The 21,846-nt window shown below is 38.6% G+C and overlaps 1 protein-coding gene across 2 annotated transcripts in view; it reads right to left on the minus strand.

The window, feature by feature from the left end:
- Positions 1 to 381: 381 nt before the first annotated feature.
- DYNC2LI1 (dynein cytoplasmic 2 light intermediate chain 1) overlaps positions 382 to 21,846 on the minus strand; it is a 37,375-nt gene continuing 15,910 nt past the window's right edge. The window contains exons 5-13 of one of the 2 annotated variants that reach the window (XM_086701212.1): positions 20,975 to 21,063; positions 14,960 to 15,146; positions 13,962 to 14,030; positions 13,279 to 13,356; positions 8,778 to 8,854; positions 8,098 to 8,168; positions 4,845 to 4,942; positions 4,414 to 4,506; positions 382 to 675 (exon numbers count right to left, since the gene is read on the minus strand). In XM_086701212.1, coding sequence (XP_086557338.1) covers positions 613 to 675; positions 4,414 to 4,506; positions 4,845 to 4,942; positions 8,098 to 8,168; positions 8,778 to 8,854; positions 13,279 to 13,356; positions 13,962 to 14,030; positions 14,960 to 15,146; positions 20,975 to 21,063 — 825 coding nt within the window. In that variant the 3' untranslated portion in view covers positions 382 to 612. Of the gene's footprint in view, positions 676 to 4,413; positions 4,507 to 4,844; positions 4,995 to 8,097; positions 8,169 to 8,777; positions 8,855 to 13,278; positions 13,357 to 13,961; positions 14,031 to 14,959; positions 15,147 to 20,974; positions 21,064 to 21,846 lie in introns of those variants that run through there. The other variant, XM_086701213.1, reaches the window with a different exon arrangement.

Genomic DNA, 21,846 nt, shown 5'->3' on the forward strand with positions numbered 1-21,846 from the left:
ATTTGGGATTGGGTCGTGATCCCAGGATTGTGGGATTGAGACCCACGTCAGGCTCCATGTGGAGCTTGCTTGGGGTTCTCTCTTTCTCTGTCTGCTGCCCCCCCCCCCTTTGTGGTCTCTCTCTCTCTCTCCCCCCTAATAGTTTACTTCAGGTGCTGCTTGTGCCTGTGTTTCAGAATTAAATGATAGCACCTGTGACCCTGATTCTGGTTTCCTATCAGACATACCTGAGAACATACTTCAAGAAGGAATGTGTCTAATATAAATGCTTAAACTCACACTCGTAACTGAGTGTGAGGCTCTCGCTTTCACAGTCCTCAAACCATATAAACAGAAACCTATAACTGCTGAACTGAGTACATACTAGATAAACACATTAGAGGCAGGCAGAAGATTCTTTTTATTAAAAAAAAAAATACTGCATGTAATTACACAACTTTTCCCCCTTTTTATAGACTTAAAAGTATCCAGGGAGTTGCACTAATACAAGAAATTCCACTTTTCCTTTAACAAATTAGACAACTTTCTTCACTTATTACCATAATAGCTAATTAATAAAATAAACTTACTTGTATTTGGGAAAGAAATAAATACACTATAGTTGAATTATGTTCAAGAATCAAGCTCAATTTGTTTCCAAGACTTGGAGGAACTTCTTTTGTATTGTTCCAGTTCCTAAAACAAAAATATGTATTACTTAAAGAGAAAAACTTTAAAAATTAAACTAGGCGTCTTAATGCTGCCTTAGCATCTTTTAGATATAACAGTATATCCTTTGTGGTATTATCATTTTCAAAATTTCTGGACAATTCTGTAAATTCTTACAATTAGGATTTTCTAGAAATGTAGTCTTCAGTGTTTGTAGCCTAAGCAACACTTTAGAGATCCACTTCTTAAAGACGAAATTACATACTATATATACATACAAATTGTCTTTCAACTATTAAATGCATTTGTCATACTTTAAGTATTTAAAAGTGATCTTATTTTTTGTTTCCTATTTGTCAAAACTGTTGAAGTCAGCAAAATATCTGTATTTAAAATGTATATATCCTTTGACCCAGTGCTTGTACCTTTCAAAATGTGTCTCACAGAATAATAGAGAAGAGTGCAAGAACATAAACAGAAGGATATTCACTGCACTGTGTATACTGGCGCACACATGAAGGCAACTTTCCCAGTAAGGGAAGACCTCAGTGCTCATTTGCACATGGCTTCATGGGCATCCGGCAAAAGTAACAGCAGTCCTATGTGTCACACGAAGAAAGCAGATCGGTGGAGAGAGGATAGGATACTTCCACTTTCTATGTTATATACTTCTATGTCTTTTGAGGGTTTTTTTCCCCCACCAACAAGTATATGTTACTTTGACAATTCATAAAATCCAGTATGGGTGGATACCCTGCATGAGATGATTGATATGCAAAGGGATCATCCCTAAGGGGATTGCCTCCTGGCCTCTTACTTGTTGTTCCTTGTCTCAATAACTGTACAAAGATTATTTCAGATGAGCGAAAAGTGGTTACTCTGCAAGATAAGGTAACCACTGCCCTTTGGCTAACATAATTGAAGTTCACAGTTCCTATGAAAAGAAAATTCCATTCTCATTTTCAGAAAAACTGCAGATTGTCTCTTTCATACCTATACTCAAGTTGTTTCAATTTAAATGTTAAAACTTTTAAAACTGAACACTTAGTGTTTAGATCACAACTCCAAAGTAGTCTTTACAGCTTGGTTTTGTTTTTTTTTTTTTAAAGGAAATTAATTCAGTTCATCAGTTATCAAAGAGTTCAAAGATGTTTAACTCCCAAGGAATAAACAGTAATCAGTTATCTTGTTTTTAACTGCAAGCACTGAATTATTTTTACCAATGGTAAGGGTGAGGACATTGTTTAAAATTCTTTGCTAGAGATACCTCCCTTCTGCAGACAGCAAACTGAGAGAAGAATTGGGCTGGTCACACAGGTCATGTCAGGGAAAAGAAAGAATGACTGGTGTGATACACAACTCACCATATCCACAAGACCTTCAGTACTGCTGTCATAGGAATTCAAAATAATATGATGATGCTTTAAAGGAAGAACAAGTAAGATTTTCCTTACACTGCAATTCTTCACGGCTACTTTAGAAAGCCATTTTAAAAGTGAACACAAAACTAAGAAAGGTTTTCAATTTGTCTCAAGAACCTCTAAAGTTTTAAGGGCGCCTGGGTGGCTCAGTTGGTTGAGCGTCCAACTTTAGCTCAGGTTATGATCTCACAGTTATTGGGTTTGAGTCCCATGTTCAGGGTCTGTGCTGACAGCTTAGAGCCTGGAGCCTGCTTCAGATTCTGTGTCTCTCTCTCTGACCCTCCCCTGCTCATGCTCTGTCTCTGTCTCAGAAATAAAAAAATAAAAAAGATGTGGTATATACACAACATTACTCAGCCAAAGACAGAATGAAATCTTGCCATTTGCAACAACATGGATGGAGCTAGAGAGTGTAATGCTAAGTGAAACAAGTCAGAGAAAGATAAATACCATATGATTTCACTCATGTGGAATTTAAGAAATGAACAAAGGAAAAAAACTGGGGCTGTAGTTAAGCGTCAGACTCTTGATTTCAGCTCAGGTCATGAGCTCACGGTGAGACTAAACCCTGAATGGGGCATTCTAGTGACAGTGCAGAATCTGCTTTAGATTCTTTCTCTCCCTCTCTCTCTGTCCCTCCCCCCACTCACACTTACTCTCTCAGGATAAGCTTAAAAAGAGCAAGAAAACAGCAACGTGAAGAAAGAGCTGAGGACAACTGGCTAGATTTTCACCTAACACAGACGAATTCTTTCATAGGCTGTGTTAATAGTGAAGAATGCTAGGTATTGTGGGGTTGCTTTCCAGCTCCACTCCAAATTCCTTCAGTTTTAGGTCAGGGAAGATGGATCTGAATGTGAAAAGCCATGATGCTGAGAAACATCCCAGCCCTTTTATAATACCTGTGCATATAAATGTAATAAAAGAGATCAAACTGTGTGACATAAACATAACAACAGCAGTTAAGTCATTGACTCCTAGATACTAATTCACGATGACTTCCAACTAATCTTTAGTCAATTGCACACATAATAAAGGTTACATGAGGTCATCTGTTTCTACATCATGCCTCTCACTTTGCTACAGCAATGAAACCCTCTATTCATGACACAGTTTTCAAAAGTCTTGTGGACTATGTTTAAATAAAATGCTTTGCTTTCTTATTCTAGGGCCCCTGAAGGTGAAAGGCTAGTGCTGAGAAAATCACTCTGGTCACTGCTCCAGTGGATGGTTGTGTTCAGGTTACACAGTAGTGTGACTGTCCCAAGCGACACAGCACTACAAATCCCACCTGAGAGGTTGTTAGGGCATCCCATTTATAGTGCCTACTTGTGTAAGGTTGGATTCTGCACAGTGTCCCACTTTATCAAACTAGAAGGAAATCTAAGAAAATCTAAGTATTGGGTCATGATGAATTTACCAGCTTCTGCATTCTTACATGGCTTGTGTATCACAAATGGTACTAGCTAGGCATATATGGAACTCCATCTCTCATTTTTTAATGTTTGAGAGAGAACGAGCAGGGGAGGGGCAGAGAGAGAGGGAGACACAGAATCTGAAGCAGGCTCCAGGCTCTGAGCTGTTAGCACAGAGCCGAACGTGGGGCTCGAACTCACAAACCAGGAGATCATGACCTGAGCCAAAGTCAGATGCTTAACCAACTGAGCCACCCAGGTGCCCCATTCAGTGTCCATTTTTAATCACTTTCCTGGGAGATCCTATGTTTATGTGGTTTCAGATTGGATAGTTCTGAGTTTTTCTGGTACAAGAAAAGTTTTAAGTATGTAATGTTTTAACAAAAAACAAAACCTTTTAAACAATCCCACAAACAAAAGCATATTATGAAACTGTCTCCCCAACAGCAAGGTAAGAATCACTACCCCTCTTCAACATAAAATAAACGGGAGAATCCAAAAACAGTATGTGAACATTGCGTCATGTCTCGGTGCTGGAATGGCAGGTGGCTTAAATTCCTTCTTTGTGCACATCAGAATTTTATTGTTTTATAGAGTGAAGATGTGCTATTTCAATTTTATTATTTTTTTTTAATGTTTATTTTTGGAGAGAGAGTGTGAGCAGGGTTGGGGCAAGAGAGAGAGAGACATTTCAAAGCAGGCTCCAGGCTCTGAGATGTCAGTACAGAGCCCAATGTGAGGCTCGAACTCATGAACTGTGAGATCATGATTTGAGCCAAAGTCAGACGCTTAACCAACTTAGCCACCCAGGCACCCCTCAATAATTTTAAAAGTAAAAAACAAACATTAAATGAGAAAAATCTATGTAATTCCAGATGTATTTTGTGATAAAACTCAAGATGCAATAAAATAAGTGTTTAGGATAATACCTGATCCTTCTGCATTCTCATTTCGTCAACTTCTCTTTCAGCATACTGAGGGTCTCTTGCGGGGTCCTTGGTATCTTTTAGTGTGTTGATACTCTGAAATTACAATTCGAGTCATTTCATGCCCAGACCCCCAGTGACCCCCAGCCATTGGGGCCCATTCAAATTCTACCAGGAGGCCCTCTCCCGCCCTCTACTTTTAGCCACTATTTCTCCCTCTCAGGAAGCCTGCAAGCTGCATTTGAAAGTGGAGTGGGAGCTATGTCTTGCCCACCTTTTAAGTCCCAGTGCCTTGTGTACAATAGACTTTTGGCACATGCTTGATTTTTGAGCATGTGACTAGAAAGCAAAGTAATCATAATAAACTCAGGAACACTTCCCAATAACTGAGTAGTGCAAAAAAGTCTTGCTTTAAAAGAACTAGAAATCTATACCTTTGGTGGAAAGACCCTTTCATACACTTTTTTCCACAATTCCATTGGTGAATGGGCATGAAGCTTTCCAATGTCATTATCAGGAACAGGAGGAGATCCTAGAATTGGAAGTTGTACTCCAAATGACTGCACTGATTAAAACTTGACAAACTATCAATAAAACAGATGACACTTAGAAAAGCATAAATCCTAGATCAGTCATTTCCCTTCTCCCTAACATAGCCGCTATTAAAATTTACCCCAACACAGTATAGCAAGACCACTTGCCCCAGATTCTAGCACCAGAGGAAGAGGAGACAAGAGTAATGAGTCAACTGTGATTCTTTTTCCCCACACGTACACTGGTGTCCAGCAAAAATACCGAGTTTGGTATTCTCATGTGTTTGTGAATTTGTATGTAAACAGACTGTCTTACATGCTACTCATTAGAATGCAAATTGGGACAACTAATTCGGGGAAGTAATTTGACACTACTACCTCCTATGTAAATACAGAAAAAAGTCGTATGTTATTACCCAGAAACCCGTTTTTGGTGTTTAACCCAGAAACACCTGCACACACGTATTAACCGTTTCACACTGCATCATCGTTAGTGTTAGTGAAAAATTGGCCACAACCAAACTGTCCATCAGTAAAGGCATAGTAAACTAAATTATGCACAGCCATGCTCTGTAACTGTGTCCAGCAGTCAAAATACCAAACAGACCTAGCTGTGGCACTAGTGTGGAAAAACCACTAACACACATTGAGTAGAAAAGGAAACTTTAAAAATAATAGCTAGAGAATGATATAATTATGTTCAAACAAATAGTTTTTTTCTACAACATTCACACATATAGAAAGTGGTCTGGAAGTACACATATCAAACTTGATTCTTATGTACTGTTTTAACATTTTATAATGAGCATGCCTTTATGTATTGATTATATAATTCAATTTGAAAAATTGCTGCCACTTCTTGGCAGTTGTCTATAATCTTGAGATTTCTAATTCTTTCTCTTCTACCATCTACATTGTTGATCTTTCAGTACCTCTTTACCACTTTGGAGGGAAAGACACTAATGCGATCCACCAATCTAATTCAGCTTTCCTAAGTTTCTGTTTGTCCTCATTTTTGTGTGTGTGTGTAGTAAGTTCTATACAATTTTATCACCTTTGTAGGTAAACATCCAGTACCTCAGTTAAGATACTTACTGTATAGTGCCATTGTTTCAGGATCCTATGTGTTGGCCTTTTATAAACACACAACTCTCTTCCCAATCTCTTCTACCTCCTCACCTACAGTTCTGTCCCTAACCTCTGATCACCATTAATCTTTCCTCCATTTCTAACATTTTTTTCATTACAAAAAATTTAAATAAATAGAATCCTATTGTGTAGAACCTTTCCTGATTGGCTTTTTTCCCATTCAGTATACACTTGGATTAATCCAAATTATTGTGGGTATCAACAGTTTGTTCCTCCTTTTTGCTGAGTAGTGTTTTATTGTATGGATATACCATACCATAGTACATAGTTTGAAACAACATCTCTGGTTGTTTCTAGTTTTGTGCTATTACAAATGAAACCACCGTGAATATCTGTGTACAGATCTTAATATAAGTTACATAAGTTTTAATTTCTCTTAAATGCCCAATAATGCAATTTCTAGGTCATATGGTAGGTGCATGTTTAGTTTTATAAGAAACTGTCAAACTGTTTTCAAGAGTGAAAACTACCATCTGACATTCCCACCAGCAATGTGAGTATCCAGTTTCTCTGTATCCTTGCCAGCATTTGGCATTGTCACTATTTTTTGTGAGCTATTCTGATTAGCAAATTGTGGTTTCAATTTGACTTCCCTAATGATTAAAGATATTAAACATCTTTTCATATGCTTGTTTGCCGTTTCTATATCCTCTTTGGTGAGATGCCCGCTCATATCTTTTGCCTATTTTTTAGTTGGATTCTGTTTTTACCGTTAAGTTATATATTCTAGATACTAGTCCTTTGTCAAATATGCAGTTGAAAATATTTTCTCCCAGAATGTGGCATGTCTTTTTATTCTTTTCAAGTGGGATTTTAAGAGCAAAAATTTTTAATTTTGATGAGGTCTAAGCTCCATGATTTATTTTACATCCAAGTTAGTTAGCATGTAGTGCAATAATGATTTCAGTAGAATCCAGTGATTCATCCCCTACATATAACACCTAAGTGCTCATCCCAACAAATGTCCTTCTTCATGCCCTTTGCCCATTTAGCCCACCCCCCCACAAACCCCTCCAGCAACCCTGTTTGGTCTCTATATTTGAGAATCTCTTCTGTTTTGCACCCTCCCTGTTTTTTAAATTCAGTCATTCTCGTTCCTTGTCCGACCTCCAGCTATTTACAGGGGCATTACCTGGCAGTACATACCCTGATTCTCACTGCGAATGAACTTAAGTCTTTGTGATCACTCATTAACCACCTCTATTCTTTTCATTCCAATTCAATCTATAATCTCATTACAAAGATCTACATTTGAAGTCCAGTCAACTTTAGTAAGAGTAATAGGTGATGGGAAATAAAAAAGAAAACTATTTACTAGAGTGTTAAAACCAAACTTCTAGCTACAGAGTAGAAGTTTGCTAGGGCCCAAACCTCCACAATGAAAATAGCTTCTGTGGGAAGATAAGGAGCTTGATTATATAAACTCTTAACAATTCTTTTCGCAAAAAACAAAACAAAACAAAAGAAAAAAACCAAAAAAAATTCTTTTCACTTCATGAGCCTAACATACCCATACGTTTAGGAAATATATCCCATTATTTTTGAAGCAAGCTATTTTCATAATGAAGATTTAAAGCATACATAATTAGTACAACTGTTCTTTTTTGGTTTATTCCAACACTGGAATCTCATATTTTTCATCACTGCCCATAATCTGTAGCTTTGAATTTCCTGACCACTCTATATTTCTGGTTTTCTTCTACACCCAACAAGCTAAAATTTAAAAGTACCTGGAAATCAGCGAGGGAAAGGAAATACATGCAAATTTTTTAGTGAACTAGAAATCCAAAACCAGTCTCTTATGTGCAACAATCCTTCCATCCCAAATATGTCAATGTGATGCATGTTGCATCAATACCGTGTATACAAATAAACGCATAAGAAATAACAGCAATGATAATGAAATCAGAAATGGTGGTATGTTGGAGATGAAGTGAACGTAGGGTAGGATAAAAATCAATAAGCAATTAAAAAAAGATTGAACAATCTTAATAAGTTCACCAACCTATTTGACTTAAAGAATCCAATCCTGCTGTGATAAACAGTGGTTTATTTTGATCCACACATATTGATTTGCTACATGGATAAGAAGAAAAAAGAGTCTAATTTAGTTTAGCAATCGAATATCCTGCCATGCTCTACTGTAAATACAAGAGCCAGGTTTTATGTCTAGCTACTGGTGAGAGAGCACACTGCTCCTAAATGAATGAGTGAATATCAATTTAAATTATTTCAAATATTAAAGTCTGGCATTAATAAAGGCTTTATAGGGGGGAAAAAAGTGACAGACACAAATTACCTTAAATGACAACCAAGAAAAGGAGCAAGTTTAAGAAAAATGTACATACTACAATTATCAATTCAATTTCTATAATCAATATAAGGAAATGATAATACAGGGAAAGCTACTAAGATTACAGAAATAAAGTAAAAGAAATCAGGGAAACAAGGGTAGTAGTATGATTATTTTATCCTAATCTTTAGGCATTACATAACATTTTAGTTATAATATTTGAGAAATATTTAACATAGGAAATGAGAAATAATATGAAATTATTTCTCTAAGAAGAGCCACCTGGAGGCCCTTTCCTATCAAGAAACAAAGCCTGATATGAGCAATAATCAGAGGAGATTATTATTGGCAAAAAATAATAAAAAGATATAAAAAATCTATTTTAACAGTACCTTCTGTCAATGCCAAATGCTAACTGGTTGATAACTCCACGTATTTTTAGTAATAGAGCTTCTGATTTACTGGTAAACTAAAAAAAAACAGAACAAATTATATGCTCTGCTTTCAGATCACAGAAACAGGTAAAATAAATATGGCTTTGAACACGTGCAAATTGCAGACAGAATTACTATTTATTTGCCCAACACACACTTGTTTGAGTAGACAAAAAACCTGAATAAAGGAAAATAAAGAAGTCTCAATAAATTTTAACTCACTCTTCACATTTTATGAGTGCATGATACGGAAGGGACTGGTGTTTATGCACTGGTCATTTCGGCTACTCCCACATATGGCTCATAACAATTGCCCAAATGCAATCTGGTTGGTAGAAAATAGAAGGTTTACGTCATAAATAACTTTTCCATCCAAGGGCATAGTACTGTCTTCCAAAAGGCCAACATGGAGGCTACAGACTAATGCAACAATACTGATAGTCATTAAAATGATCATTTAACTTTTCAGAATTGCCTTTGAGCCTGCAAAACAAGTTCCTGAAGATGCTCAGTGGTGGTATATAACTAGAGTGACCATAACCAGAACACTTCAGAGAATGAAAGGGGGTGGGTACTATTAATAATTAAGTTGAGGGGCGCCTGGGTGGCTTGGTCGGTTAAGCGTCCGACTTCGGCTCAGGTCATGATCTCACGGTCCGTGAGTTCAAGCCCCGCGTCGGGCTCTGTGCTGACAGCTCAGAGCCTGGAGCCTGTTTCAGATTCTGTGTCTCCCTCTCTCTCTGCCCCTCCCCTGTTCATGCTCTGTCTCTGTCTCAAAAATAAATAAACGTTAAAAAAAAACAGTAATAATTAAGTTGAGACAACAGGTGAAAATCAGGATATGTGGTTGGTTACCCTACAAATCTTTTAAGATTAGATTTGTTTTTTGGAAATACCAAAAGTTACTCAGCCAAATAAGAATAGTTAACATGTATGAAAGTGGGAAAAACAACCATGAACCAAAATGACATGGAATTTTATAAGGCAAAGAAATCAGTTTTCAGGATAAGATTCATTCTGGATTAAGAACAGACTCTCTCCGGGCACCTGGGTGGCTCAGTCGATTAAGTGTCCGACTTGAGCTCAGGTCATGATCTCACAGTTCGTGGGTTCAAGCCCCGCGTTAGGCTCTGTGCTGACAGCTGGGAGCCGGGAGCCTGCTTCAGATTCTGTGTCTCCCTCTCTCTCTGCCCCTCCCCCACTCATGCGCGCTCTCTCTCTCTCTCTCAAAAATAAAATAACAAAATAATAAAAAAAAAAAACAGGCTCTCAGGCAAATTATTCATGTGAATATATAAAATTTAATACATTGACTTTTCAAAATTGAAATAATTTTAATACTTCCTTTGAAAGAAGGTTTAAAAGTATAAAAACTAACTGAATTTTTAAAACACAACTTCATGATGATGATGATGATGAATATGTGTGGACGTTGTGTGTCATCACAAACGTATTTCATAGAACTAACTGTAGGGCTGGGAGGACAGGAGAAGTTTTCTGACTCAACTTCCCTATCTACTGCATCAATTGCCTTGAAACATCCTCCTCAAATAGCTGTAGAGCCTCTGCTTGTATCAACTCAATGGGAACTCATCACCTCCCAAAGCAGTTCATTCCATTTTCAGATAATGGTAGGATTAGAGAGTTCTTTCTTATTTTGATCTAAACTCTATTGATTCCTTGTTCTTGACTCTAAGAGAGCAAAGAATATACCTATTCCCTCTTCCATGGGACAGTCCTTTGAATGTTTAAAAAGCATTATCACATTCTAGATGATTTGATACTCCTCCTCATATATCACATTTTTAAATCTCCAACCATCCTGACAGCTCTCCACTGAATCTGGTCCTACCTCTCAATGTTTTTCTATTTTTATTTTTAATAACTTTATTAGATTGCTCATAATAGTGAATCCATTTTCTTGACTGAATTTTAAAGGATCTGGCAATCTTGTAAAGCAACCCCAAACTGTCCTCCTTGAAGTGAAACTGAAAGACGGGGCTTTGAAACTTTGGCTACTGTCTTCTTGGTCTGGGAAGCTAGACAAGCTGTATGGTTCTCTTGATGGTCTAGAAGTGCTCCTCTAACCCAACCTCTCATCCCTCAGGCTTACTGAAAGCTGAGATGAAGCCTTTCTCAAATCCGTTCCCTAGAAAACCCTGATGATTTTGGGCCATCTAGGCCTGCTGGGTCCTGCCTGTCTGACTTCATCTAAATTTGTACCCTTAAGACCAGACTGGGCCCTGACGTGATCATCAAGTGTGATCTGCTCTTAAAGAAAGAGATTTCCCTCAGCTAACTAACCAGATCTGTGGGGCTTTATCTTGTGGTAAAAATAAGAAACTACAAGATCCATCGTCTTTGCTTCTGTATCTTGGAGGGATCATTCATTTTTAAACTCCCGTATCTTTTTGAAATAGTAAAAATAAGTATTTCTAGGGCGCCTGGCTGGCTCAGTTAGTACAGCATGCGACTCTTGATCTCGGGGTTGTGAGTTTGAGCCCCACATGGGTGTAGAGATTACTTTAAAAAAATTAGGTGGGGTGGGGGGGCAGGGCTAGGTGCCTCAGCTGATTAAGCGTCTGACTCTTGGTTTTGGCTTGGGTCATGATCTCATAGTTTCGTGAGTTTGAGCTTTATGTTGGGCTCTGCCCTAGCAGCACAGAGCCTGCTTGGGATTCTCTCTCTCCCTGTCTGCCCCTCCCCCGCTTGTGCTGTCTGTCTCTCTCTAATAAATAAAAACTTAAAAAAAAATTAGGGGTGCCTGGATGGCTCAGTCGATTAAGTGTCTCTTGATTTCAGCTCAAGTCATAGTCTCACGGTTTGTGGGATCAAGACCCACATCGGGCTCAGCGCTGACCGCATGGAGCCTGTTTGAGATTCTCTCTCCCTCTCTGCCCCTCCCACACTCACGCACGCACACTCTCTCAAAATAAACACATAAACTTTTTAAAAAAACTCTAAAAAATATATTTCCAAAGTACTCTGTCAATTTAATATGTAAGCAGATACAGTATAAACATAAAAGGTACTGAGTTTTAAGAAAATACACAATGCAATTTATTTGGAGTATTCTGAAAAGTATAAAATGTTACCTTTAGTCATAATATACTACCCATGAAGGCTAGGGGCTAGCCCATGTTGTCTCCTGCTTCCCCTGAGCACTTTCATTTAGGGGGAAAAAGAAACCATTCAAATGGGAAGATACTATTTCTTTTAAATAAAAGTGCTCTTATATCTTATTGCATTAAAGGATATCCTTTATCCTTTGGTCCTGCTGTGGAACGTAATGATAACAGTTATAATAAGCAACATTTATTAAGGAACACTTTGTTTCAGGCACTGTGGTGAGCCTGTCACGTTACTTTCTTTTATCCTCACAACAACCCTATGAAGAAGGGGCACTATTTTTGTCTGTTTTACCCTGTTGGAGACTGAGGCTTAAGTGAGATTATGTGACCATCTAGAAAGTGGTTGTCCTCAGATTCAAACCCAGGCAGCAAGACTCCCGAGTTCATGTTTTTAACTTCTACAACAAAGAGCGGTGCTTTTTTTTTTTTTTTTTTAAGTTTAAAAAAGAATATTTTGTTAAGGTTTTTTATCCCCCTTTACTCTTAAGAAAATACAGATTCTCGGGGCACCTGGGTGGCTCAGTCAGTTAAGCGTCCAACTTTGACTCAGGTCATGATCTCGTGGTCCCTGAGTTTGAGCCCCACATCAGGCTCTGTGATGACAGCTCAGAGCCTAGAACCTGTTTCAGATTCTGTGTCTCCCTCTCTCTCTGACCCTCCCCCATTCATGCTCTGTTTCTCTCTGTCTCAAAAATAAACAAACATTAAAAAAAAATAAAAAAAAAAGAAAATACAGATTTTCATTCTTAAGGGGAAACTAAAAATGAATAAGTTAATAGCCAGTTTATCTCTTTAAGATGGACTGGGGGGGCGCCTGGGTAGCTCAGTCGGTTGAGCAGCCGACTTCGGCTCAGGTCATGATCTTGCGGTCCGTGAGTTCGAGCCCCGCGTTGGGCTCTGGGCTGATGGCTCGGAGCCTGGAGCCTGTTTCCGATTCTGTGTCTCCCTCTCTCTCTGCCCCTCCCCCGTTCATGCTCTGTCTCTCTCTGTACCAAAAATAAATAAACGTTGAAAAAAAAAATGTTTTAAAAAAATAAATAAATTAAAAAAAAAGTTAGAAGTTTAAAAAAAAAAATTATAAAAAAAGATGGACTGGGGCTTATGGGCATAAGCAGCTGCTCCAAAGACATGGAAGGCCATCTAGCAAAGGGTGTTCTAGAAATACATTATCAAACACTGTAACAAGAGGGTTTGGGGGCAATGGGAAAGGAAAGGAGGGGATTATGTGCATTAGTAAAAGCATTAGTATTTATAACTGTGCATCAAGTTGCTAACTTTTCTAAATTTGGTGCTGTCTACTCAAGCCAAAGGGTAGGAAAGGTACAAACCATTAATGATGCTCCATAATAATGTGCAACAAATCGAAGTGTCTTGCATATAACCTTTCTCTTCTCAGAGTCAAAATCCTGAAGAAATACATTATTAAAAAGAAAAAAGTTGAGAGAATTAAATATCTGTAGCAGGAAGGTACAAATTATTAAGTGTGGAAATAGATGATTTTTTTTTTTTTTTGGAACGTACTGTGAGGAGTAGGATTCCATTACCTTGATATTTGTTTCTATAGAGAGTTGAACAATAGCTGCGGCCTTCCAGAACTATAGCTGTCAGATCTTTCCTTGTTTAAACATGTAGCTCAACAGAATTGAGATATGAGCACACATTTTATAGTGTGGAATACCCTGGGGATTCTCTGACAAGCAAAGATAAGAAGAAACCAATTTTCTGCTTTCTTCAATTTAAAAGTTGGGGAGGAAGTCCTTTCCCTCAGTGACTGGGTGAAAGATTCAGTTTCTTGAGCTACCTTATCCCCATTCTGCTTCATCCCCAGTCCACTGTATTTTTATTGTTCTTTACATATTTTCACTTTCCCAACTATATCCTCTTTTCCAGATCTTTAAGATGTGTGACTCCTTGACCTCTCCCTTCCAGAGTCATTGTTCTCATTTCACTATTATTTTTGCTCCTGTCCCAAGCATAAACAACCACCTTAACTAGAAGTGGAAAAGCTTACCTGAAAAATATCATATTTACTTCCAATTATGACCAGAGGTATCAGAAATGGGTCGACTAATTCACGATCCTGTTAACAAACATATTTCACTGATTTACTGTAATTAACTGTTTAATACTATGTATTCAGCAAATTCTATTTACTTCCAAAAATACACCTTTTTAGTCTCTTCGTAGATGTTGACTTTGTTTGCTTGACATGTTCTAATATTTAACTTCCACTAAGTTCTATTTCTCAAGTGTAAAACTAGAAATGGCAGTTCCCTAAGTTACCATCATGTTCTGTCCTATTCTCTTAAATAACATGCCGTCTTCCCGTTTTTGTTCCTTACTACTTGGTATTATCTTTTGTTGCTATAGCATTTACACTGCATAGATGTGAACCATAAGCTGTTACTTTTGTCCTGATATTCGTGATGTAAAACACACTCACATAAACCCCGGACAATGCCAAATACTGCTGTGGGTTTTCCAGAAGATGATATTCATGACTGTATTTAAAGGACCTGTGTTACCATCATTGCAACTTTGTAATTTTATTAGTTGTCAGAGGATCAAAGGACACGGAATATGGGACAGATACCAAATGAATGTAAAACAGAGGGTGGCGAGAAAGGCTGTTAAAACTCTACTCCTTGCTTAAATGTGTAGCTTCATCTAGTTTTGCCAGGTGAGTTTTTGTACAGTCTGTTTTTTTATCTTCGTTTTATACAGATTATAAAATCAATATCAAACTACTACTTCACCCTATTTCTTTTGATTGGTATAATATGCCATAACAGTCACAGTGGATGTCTACCAAGAAGACATAAGACATCTTTCTCCTGGTTTTGCTCTCACTGAGGTTTTATCAAATTGCTATAATTTTCCAGTGAACAAGTTCATCTACATCAAATGAATTTCCAGTCACGCATAAAAATCTCAGCAAGTTGTCTGTGATGTTGTCTTTAGCTATGTATTGGACTAAGGATTCCGGGAATAATCCCAACAGCAACTCACCGGATGGTTCTTCTGCATATTACTCCATATCCTCTGTCTCATCTCAGAGGCTGCTTTGGAATTTGTCTTCCCCAGTTTCATTATCATTTTATCTACATGGCTTTTCATGGCTTGCAACAGATTTTCCATGGTGGGCCAAAGGTCATTAGGTTTTGAAAGATCCAGAACAAGAACAATAGAAAATGTCCTAAAAAACAAAAACATCTCTTAAAGAAGACTCACAATAATTACTGTTTTGAAACCCTATTATACTGAAATTTATTATTTAAGAACACTACAGCTTAAGGAAAAAATAAAACAGCAATTTTCTAAGAAAACACACACACACCCTCCAAAGTCATAGCCTTATTTTTTCTTTAAATGTTTTTATTTTTGAGAGGAAGTGTGAGCGGGGGAGGGACAGAGAGAGGGGGACAGAGGATCTGAAGTGGGCTCTGCGCTGACGGCAGTGAGCCTGATGCGCGGCTCAGACTCATGAACATTAAGATCATGACCTGAGCTGAAATGGGACACTCAACTGATTGAGCCACCCAGGCACCTCCAAAGTTACAGCCTAATTTATTCCAGTGCTTTTCTCTAGTGGTATTTAAATTTTTTTTTTCAACGTTTATTTATTTTTGGGACAGAGAGAGACAGAGCATGAACGGGGGAGGGGCAGAGAGAGAGGGAGACACAGAATCGGAAACAGGCTCCAGACTCTGAGCCATCAGCCCAGAGCCTGACGCGGGGCTCGAACTCACGGACCGCGAGATCGTGACCTGGCTGAAGTCGGACGCTTAACCGACTGCGCCACCCAGGCGCCCCATCTAGTGGTATTTAAATGTTACAACCACCAGTGGCACTGAAGGTTTCATTTGTACTGATAATAATCCAGTTCAAAGAATCTGCAAGCAGTTGGGTTCAACAGTGTCATGTTTAGATCTCACTGTATGCGCCAGAGAAGGGAAGCAAAAATAGTAAGAGCAGCAGCAGCAACACACCATTAGGTGAAGAACAGATTTACTGATGGACTCAGCCAGTGGACTACATCATTTATGCCATCTTCACAACAACCCTTCCTAGAAGATGCTATGATGTCCATTTTATGGATTAGAAAGCTGAGACACAGGTTCATATGACTAGTAAATTGTAGAGCTGGAGATCCAAAGCCACACGTTTCTGCCATACTGTGGTGCCTCTCTGAAAGCACACCCCTGACCACCACACACACCACTGCCACTGCCACGTGAATGTGTACCTGTGTTCATGTGAGTGCAACGTAAATCTAAACTCAGCAACAACAAACTGGTTTAAAAATGGGCAAAGGACTCAAACAGACATTTCTCCAAAGAAGATGTACAGATGGCCATCAACATAAGAAAAGATGCCCAACATCCCTAATCATCACAGAAATGCAAATCAAAACCGCAATGAGATGCTACTGCATACCCATTAGGATAGCTATGGGAAACCAAACCCAAAACAAAACAGTAACAAGTGTCGGTAAGGATATAGAGAAATTGGAGGCACCCAGGTCGTTCAGTCGGTTAAGCCTTTGATTCGGATCTCATGGTTTGTGGGTTCGAGCCCCACATCAGACTCTGTACTGACAGTGCAGAGCCTGTGTGGGGTTTCCTCCCTCCCTCTCTCTCTGCCCCTCCCATACTCATGGGTGTCTCTCAAAAAAAATAAGTATTTTTAGGGGCGCCTGGGTGGCTCAGTGGGTTGAGTGTCTGACTGTGGCTCAGGTCATGATCTCATGGTCTATGAGTTCAAGCCCCATGTCGGGCTCTGTGCTGACAGCTCAGAGCCTGGAGCCTGCTTTGGATTCTGTGTCTCCCTCTCTCTCTCTGCCCCTCCCCCCATTCATGCTCTGTCTCTGTCTCAAAAATAAATAAAACATTTAAAAAATTTTAAAAAAATAAGTATTTTTAAAAAGGATATAGAGAAATTGAAACCCTTGTGCATTGCTGGTGGGAATGTAAAATGTAAAATTCCTACTGTGTTAAACAGTATGCTGGTTCCTCAAAAAATTAAACATAGAATTACCATATGATTCAGTAATTCCACTTCCAGGCGTATTTGAAATCAGGGACTCAAGCAGACATTTGTACACCAGTGCTCCTAGCAGCACTATTCACAACAGTCAAAAGGTGGAAACGACCCAAATATCCATCCGTGGATGAATGCATCAACATAATGTGTTATATACACACAAAAGAAGACCAGTGGAACATCCTTACAAAGGAAAGAAATTCTAACGCAGCCTACAACATGGGTGAACCTGGAAGACATTATGCAAAGTGAAATAAGCCAGGCTCAAAGGACAAGTATTACATGATTCCATTTCCAGGAGGTACCTAGAGTGGCCAGATTCATAGAGACAGAAAGTATAAAGATGACTGCCAAGGGCTGGGGAAGGGGAAAGTAGAGAGTTATTAATTCATGGGGACAGAGTTTCAGTTCAGGAAGATGAAAAAGTTCTGGAGATGGATGGTGGTGATGGTTGCACATCAATGCGAATATACATAGTGTCAATACACTGCACACTTAAAAATGGCTAAAATGATAAATGTTATGATATTTTATCAAAATAAAAAATAGATCTAGGACTATTTCAGAAAGTGGTCATAATAAGCATGGAGAGCCATAACCATGGGCTACTGCATCCTCGATCAACAGGACAAACATCCTGCTAGTATGTGTAGCAAGGAATTATAATACGTGTTAGTTATTTTATAATATTGTCAGTTATTTTGCTCAGTTTGAGCAAACCAGCTATTTTGTGTAATTGAAGCGAAACAGTACTTTACTATATAGGTGTCACTTCAGAAAATAGTCTTTTAGACAGTAATTATCAGGATTTTCTATAAAATTAGTGTGCCATTAAACTGTCCAGCCAATCATATCTACATCATTTCAATAAACTCATAATAGCTTTGCTTGACTATAACAAATAATATATATTTCTTAATAGTAAAGAAATCAATTTTATTTCAGAGGTTTGGTATGGTTAAATGCTTTTACAAAACGACTGGTTTCACTTTTTCTTATTGTGGTAAGATGTATACAACATAAAATTTATCATTTTTCCAAATGAAAAATAAAAAATTTAAGTGAAAACAAGACAGAATTCTCGACTTTTTTCCAAGGTTAAAATTTGTTTCCGTTGCACTGGAAACACTTGTGTTACCTTTACCTTCATAGCAGACGACAGCTAACTTTTTTTTATATGAGTGTAGTTGACACAGGATGTCACATTAGTTTCAGGTGTACAACTTAGTAATTGACAAGTGTCTACATGATGCTGTGCTCACCACAAGTGTAGCTGCTATCTGTCCCATTACATCGCCATCGCAATATCATTCACTGTGTTTCTTACGCTGTGCCTTTTATTCCTGTGACTTACTCATTCCATAACTGGAAGCCAGTATCTCGCACCCTTTACCCGTTGTGCCCAGCCCCTACCCACTTCCCCTCTGGCAACCATAAGTCTGTTCTCTGTATTTACAGGTCTGATTCTGCTTTTGGTTTATTCTTTTTTTTTTTTTTTTTAATTCCATTTATGAGTGGAATCTTAGGGTATTTGTCTTTCTCTAATTTATTTCACTTAGCATACCCTCTCGGTCCGTCCATGTTGTCTCAAATGGCACAGTATCATCCTTAAAAAAAGTTTTTTAAAAAAACTCAACAGCTCTTTAAACAGGGAATGAAACCACAGGAAATGCTCCATTACAAATTATCTAAACTCTGTTCAGTGTATTTATAATTATTCTATGAACAATCGTTTTAAAGATAAACAGTATCGAATAGCATTTGGCAATATTATTTTTCTCAAGTTGCTAGGCTTTGTCCAACACAAGGAAGTTAATTATGTGTCAGATTGATTCCAGTCACAAAACACTCTTGAGATTTGCAACATTAGGAGTGAAATGTTCTTCATGAATTTCTTAACCACTCAGCAACCTACTTTGGATGCAGGCCTACTGCTCCCTTTCCCTCTGGTCATCAAAACCTTGACCTCCCCTCTCTCCTAAAGCAAGCTGTGGCTGCCCTGGGGTAGAACCAGGGGAATGAAGAAGACCCAAGAACTCACAAAGTGAGGCAGTAAAGAAGCTGTGCAGGGGCACCTGGATGGCTCAGTTGGTTGGGCCTCCGACTTTGGCTCAGGTCATGATCTCATGGTTTGTGAGTTCAAGCCCCTCGGCGGGCTCTGTGCTGACAGCTCAGAGCCTGGGGCCTGCTTTGGATTCTGTGTCTTCCTGTCTCTCTCTCTGCCCCTCCTCTGCTCATGCTCTCTCTCTCTCTCTCAAAAATAAATAAACACTAAAAAAATTTTTTTTAAATAAAAAACTAAAGAAGCTGTGCAAAAATGTGGCTTCCTGCAGAAACCAGAATTTCCACAAGGCCATCAGGTGCAAAGCCTCTTGGGCCAGAGGAAGTGAGTGACAAAGTCAGGGCCAGAACTGAAGCCAGCTCAGAACCCAGATAAGAGCAGCTCCCAGCCATTTTCACTCCTTTCTGCCCCTGGGCACACTGACTGGCAGCTCTGGTTCCTCAGCAACTCCCGTCCTTGCCTTCTCTCAACCACACCACCAGGAGCGGTCCTAACTCCCAGTGGCCTCAATTATTTTTCTCTGTTAAAGGAGGACAAACGAAAATCAATATAGCCGTAAAATTCCATGTTTCTGAAAAAGTATGTCAGGGGCATATGGTGGTTACAAATGAAAAAGAAAGATCTAAACATATATATAAAACATCCCAAATCTGTACAAAGTATATTTATAATGTCATTTTTTAAAGTTTATTTATTTGAGAGAGACAGAAAGAGTGCACATGTGTGTGGAAGGAGCGGAGAGGCAGAGAGAGAGAGAGAGAGAGAGAGAGTCAGTCCTAAGCAGGCTCCACGCTCAGTGCAGGACCCGACATGGGGCTTAATCTCAGGAACTGTGAGATCATGACTTGAGCCGAAATCAAAAATCAGACGCCTAACTGACTGACCCACCCAGGCGCCCCCATACAATATATTTATAAATGCTGAAAACACTGAAAGAACTACCTCGGCATGTTAACAGAGGTTATTTCTCAGGTGATTAAGGGCGCTCTTACTTTCTTCAAACCTTTCAACGTTTTTCCAAGATTTCTACATGAACATATACGGTACTATTTTTATAATAAGTAAAAGACAGTAAATTAAATTTATTTAAAAGAAAAAATATCGCTGAAAAAATAAAGCCAACATTATCTGTACCCAACTAGCTATGGAAAAACAATTGCGTTAACCAGAAACAATTCCATACCCTAAAGATCTAAGTGGCTGAAATGTAACAAATAATAGTGCAGCCCTTTGTATTTGGTCCAGGCAGCAGCAATGGTTTGTGTTAAACTCTGACAAAAGTAAGATCTTTCAGATGTAAAAATCTGTTTTCCTTGGCTGAGACACATTCCCAGGAACATTGTGAGAAATGTCACAATTTTCCACATCTGATTTGGCCAACATGTGGGAGTCATTGTCAGGAAACGCCACCAAAGAGTTTGAGGTTTTCCCCAAGTTTCTATTTCTTTTCGGTCAGCAAATAGACTTTCTCCCTCCGCAAACTCAGTGTTCCCTTGGGTGAAGCTTCAACAGTACTAATTAGCATTAAATTCAAAGGTAGACTTACCATATCCAGCTGAAGAAAAAACTCAGGGTTGAATCAGCTTACACTTGGATGGGTATTCAAAAGAATTAAGCTTTTCAAATTCATGTTTGCCAAGTGAATTCATTGCTAAGTGTTATTTGACATACTTTGTTTTCAGGCTTGCAAAATATGTTACTGGTTGGAATGCCAGCTGTCAGCACAGGCCAGAACCCTGGTTCTTTTAAAATCTCTTTGAAAGCATTATACTTTAAGCGCATAGAAAGGAAGAGAGTATAGACCTTCAGCAACAGAAAACTGTCCCCCCAAATTCCGATTCCTGAAAGCCTACTTATATTCATCCTGTGGACACTACTGGGTACTTACTAACAACCGTTCCTGGATCTGGCTCACTTACCGTAAGGTGTCACTTGTGATGGGTATGCTGATTAAGTCCAATAAAGAGGTCCCTCCACCTAGTTCCCAAAAGTGAGCAATATCTTTTGGCTGAAACAAACAAACAAACAAAAACAGGCATTTTTCACATTAAATTTTAAAAATCTTCTTTGAATGTTAAATACTTCTTACACCTCATTAACATCAGTCAGTAATAATTATGGATACAAAATACTGTAGTCCTCAATGAACTTTGGCAATCAAAACTTTCCCCTTTCTCTGTCCCATCCCTCAAAATGCACCAAAACATCTATTCCAAAAAACAAAGATGAAACATTAACATGGTAGGTGGGGAACAAGAAGAGACTGAACAACCGATTCCCTTTTTATAGGATTCTTTAAGTATTAGGGGAGTGAAACAGTGAGGCAGCCACGTGGCTTGGGAATACGACCATCTATTCCATGACAACCTTCTTGGACGACTAGCTAATTGCATCTCTGCTTCCATCCTGCTGCTGAGGAGCCTTCGGTAACACCACGATTGTGGGAGGAACTAACTGCTTCCACTTAGAACTCAGGGAACATGAAATCTGAGAAAGACATGGATCTTCCAGAATGAATATGGAAAAGCCCAACTTGCTAGCACAAAGTGTTAGAGAAAATAGGTGAAGAAAAATCACCTTTTTAATATATCTGTTGCCATGAACTTGGAAGAGATAGTCATTGAAGCAAGTTTTAGATGAATATATAGATTTTTGGCAAATTATCATCTCATACTCACTAAAATTGTTTTGCTGTTGATATTTGAATATTTGCTGTTGATATCTGAATTATTAATGTTCGTGGGGGAGGCAGTTTTGCATTGGAAAATCCCCCTTGATTCACAATTTGACG

This window comes from Puma concolor, chromosome A3 (genome assembly GCF_028749965.1).
Source record: "Puma concolor isolate L17-30 chromosome A3, mPumCon1.1.hap2, whole genome shotgun sequence".
Taxonomy (NCBI): domain Eukaryota; kingdom Metazoa; phylum Chordata; class Mammalia; order Carnivora; family Felidae; genus Puma; species Puma concolor.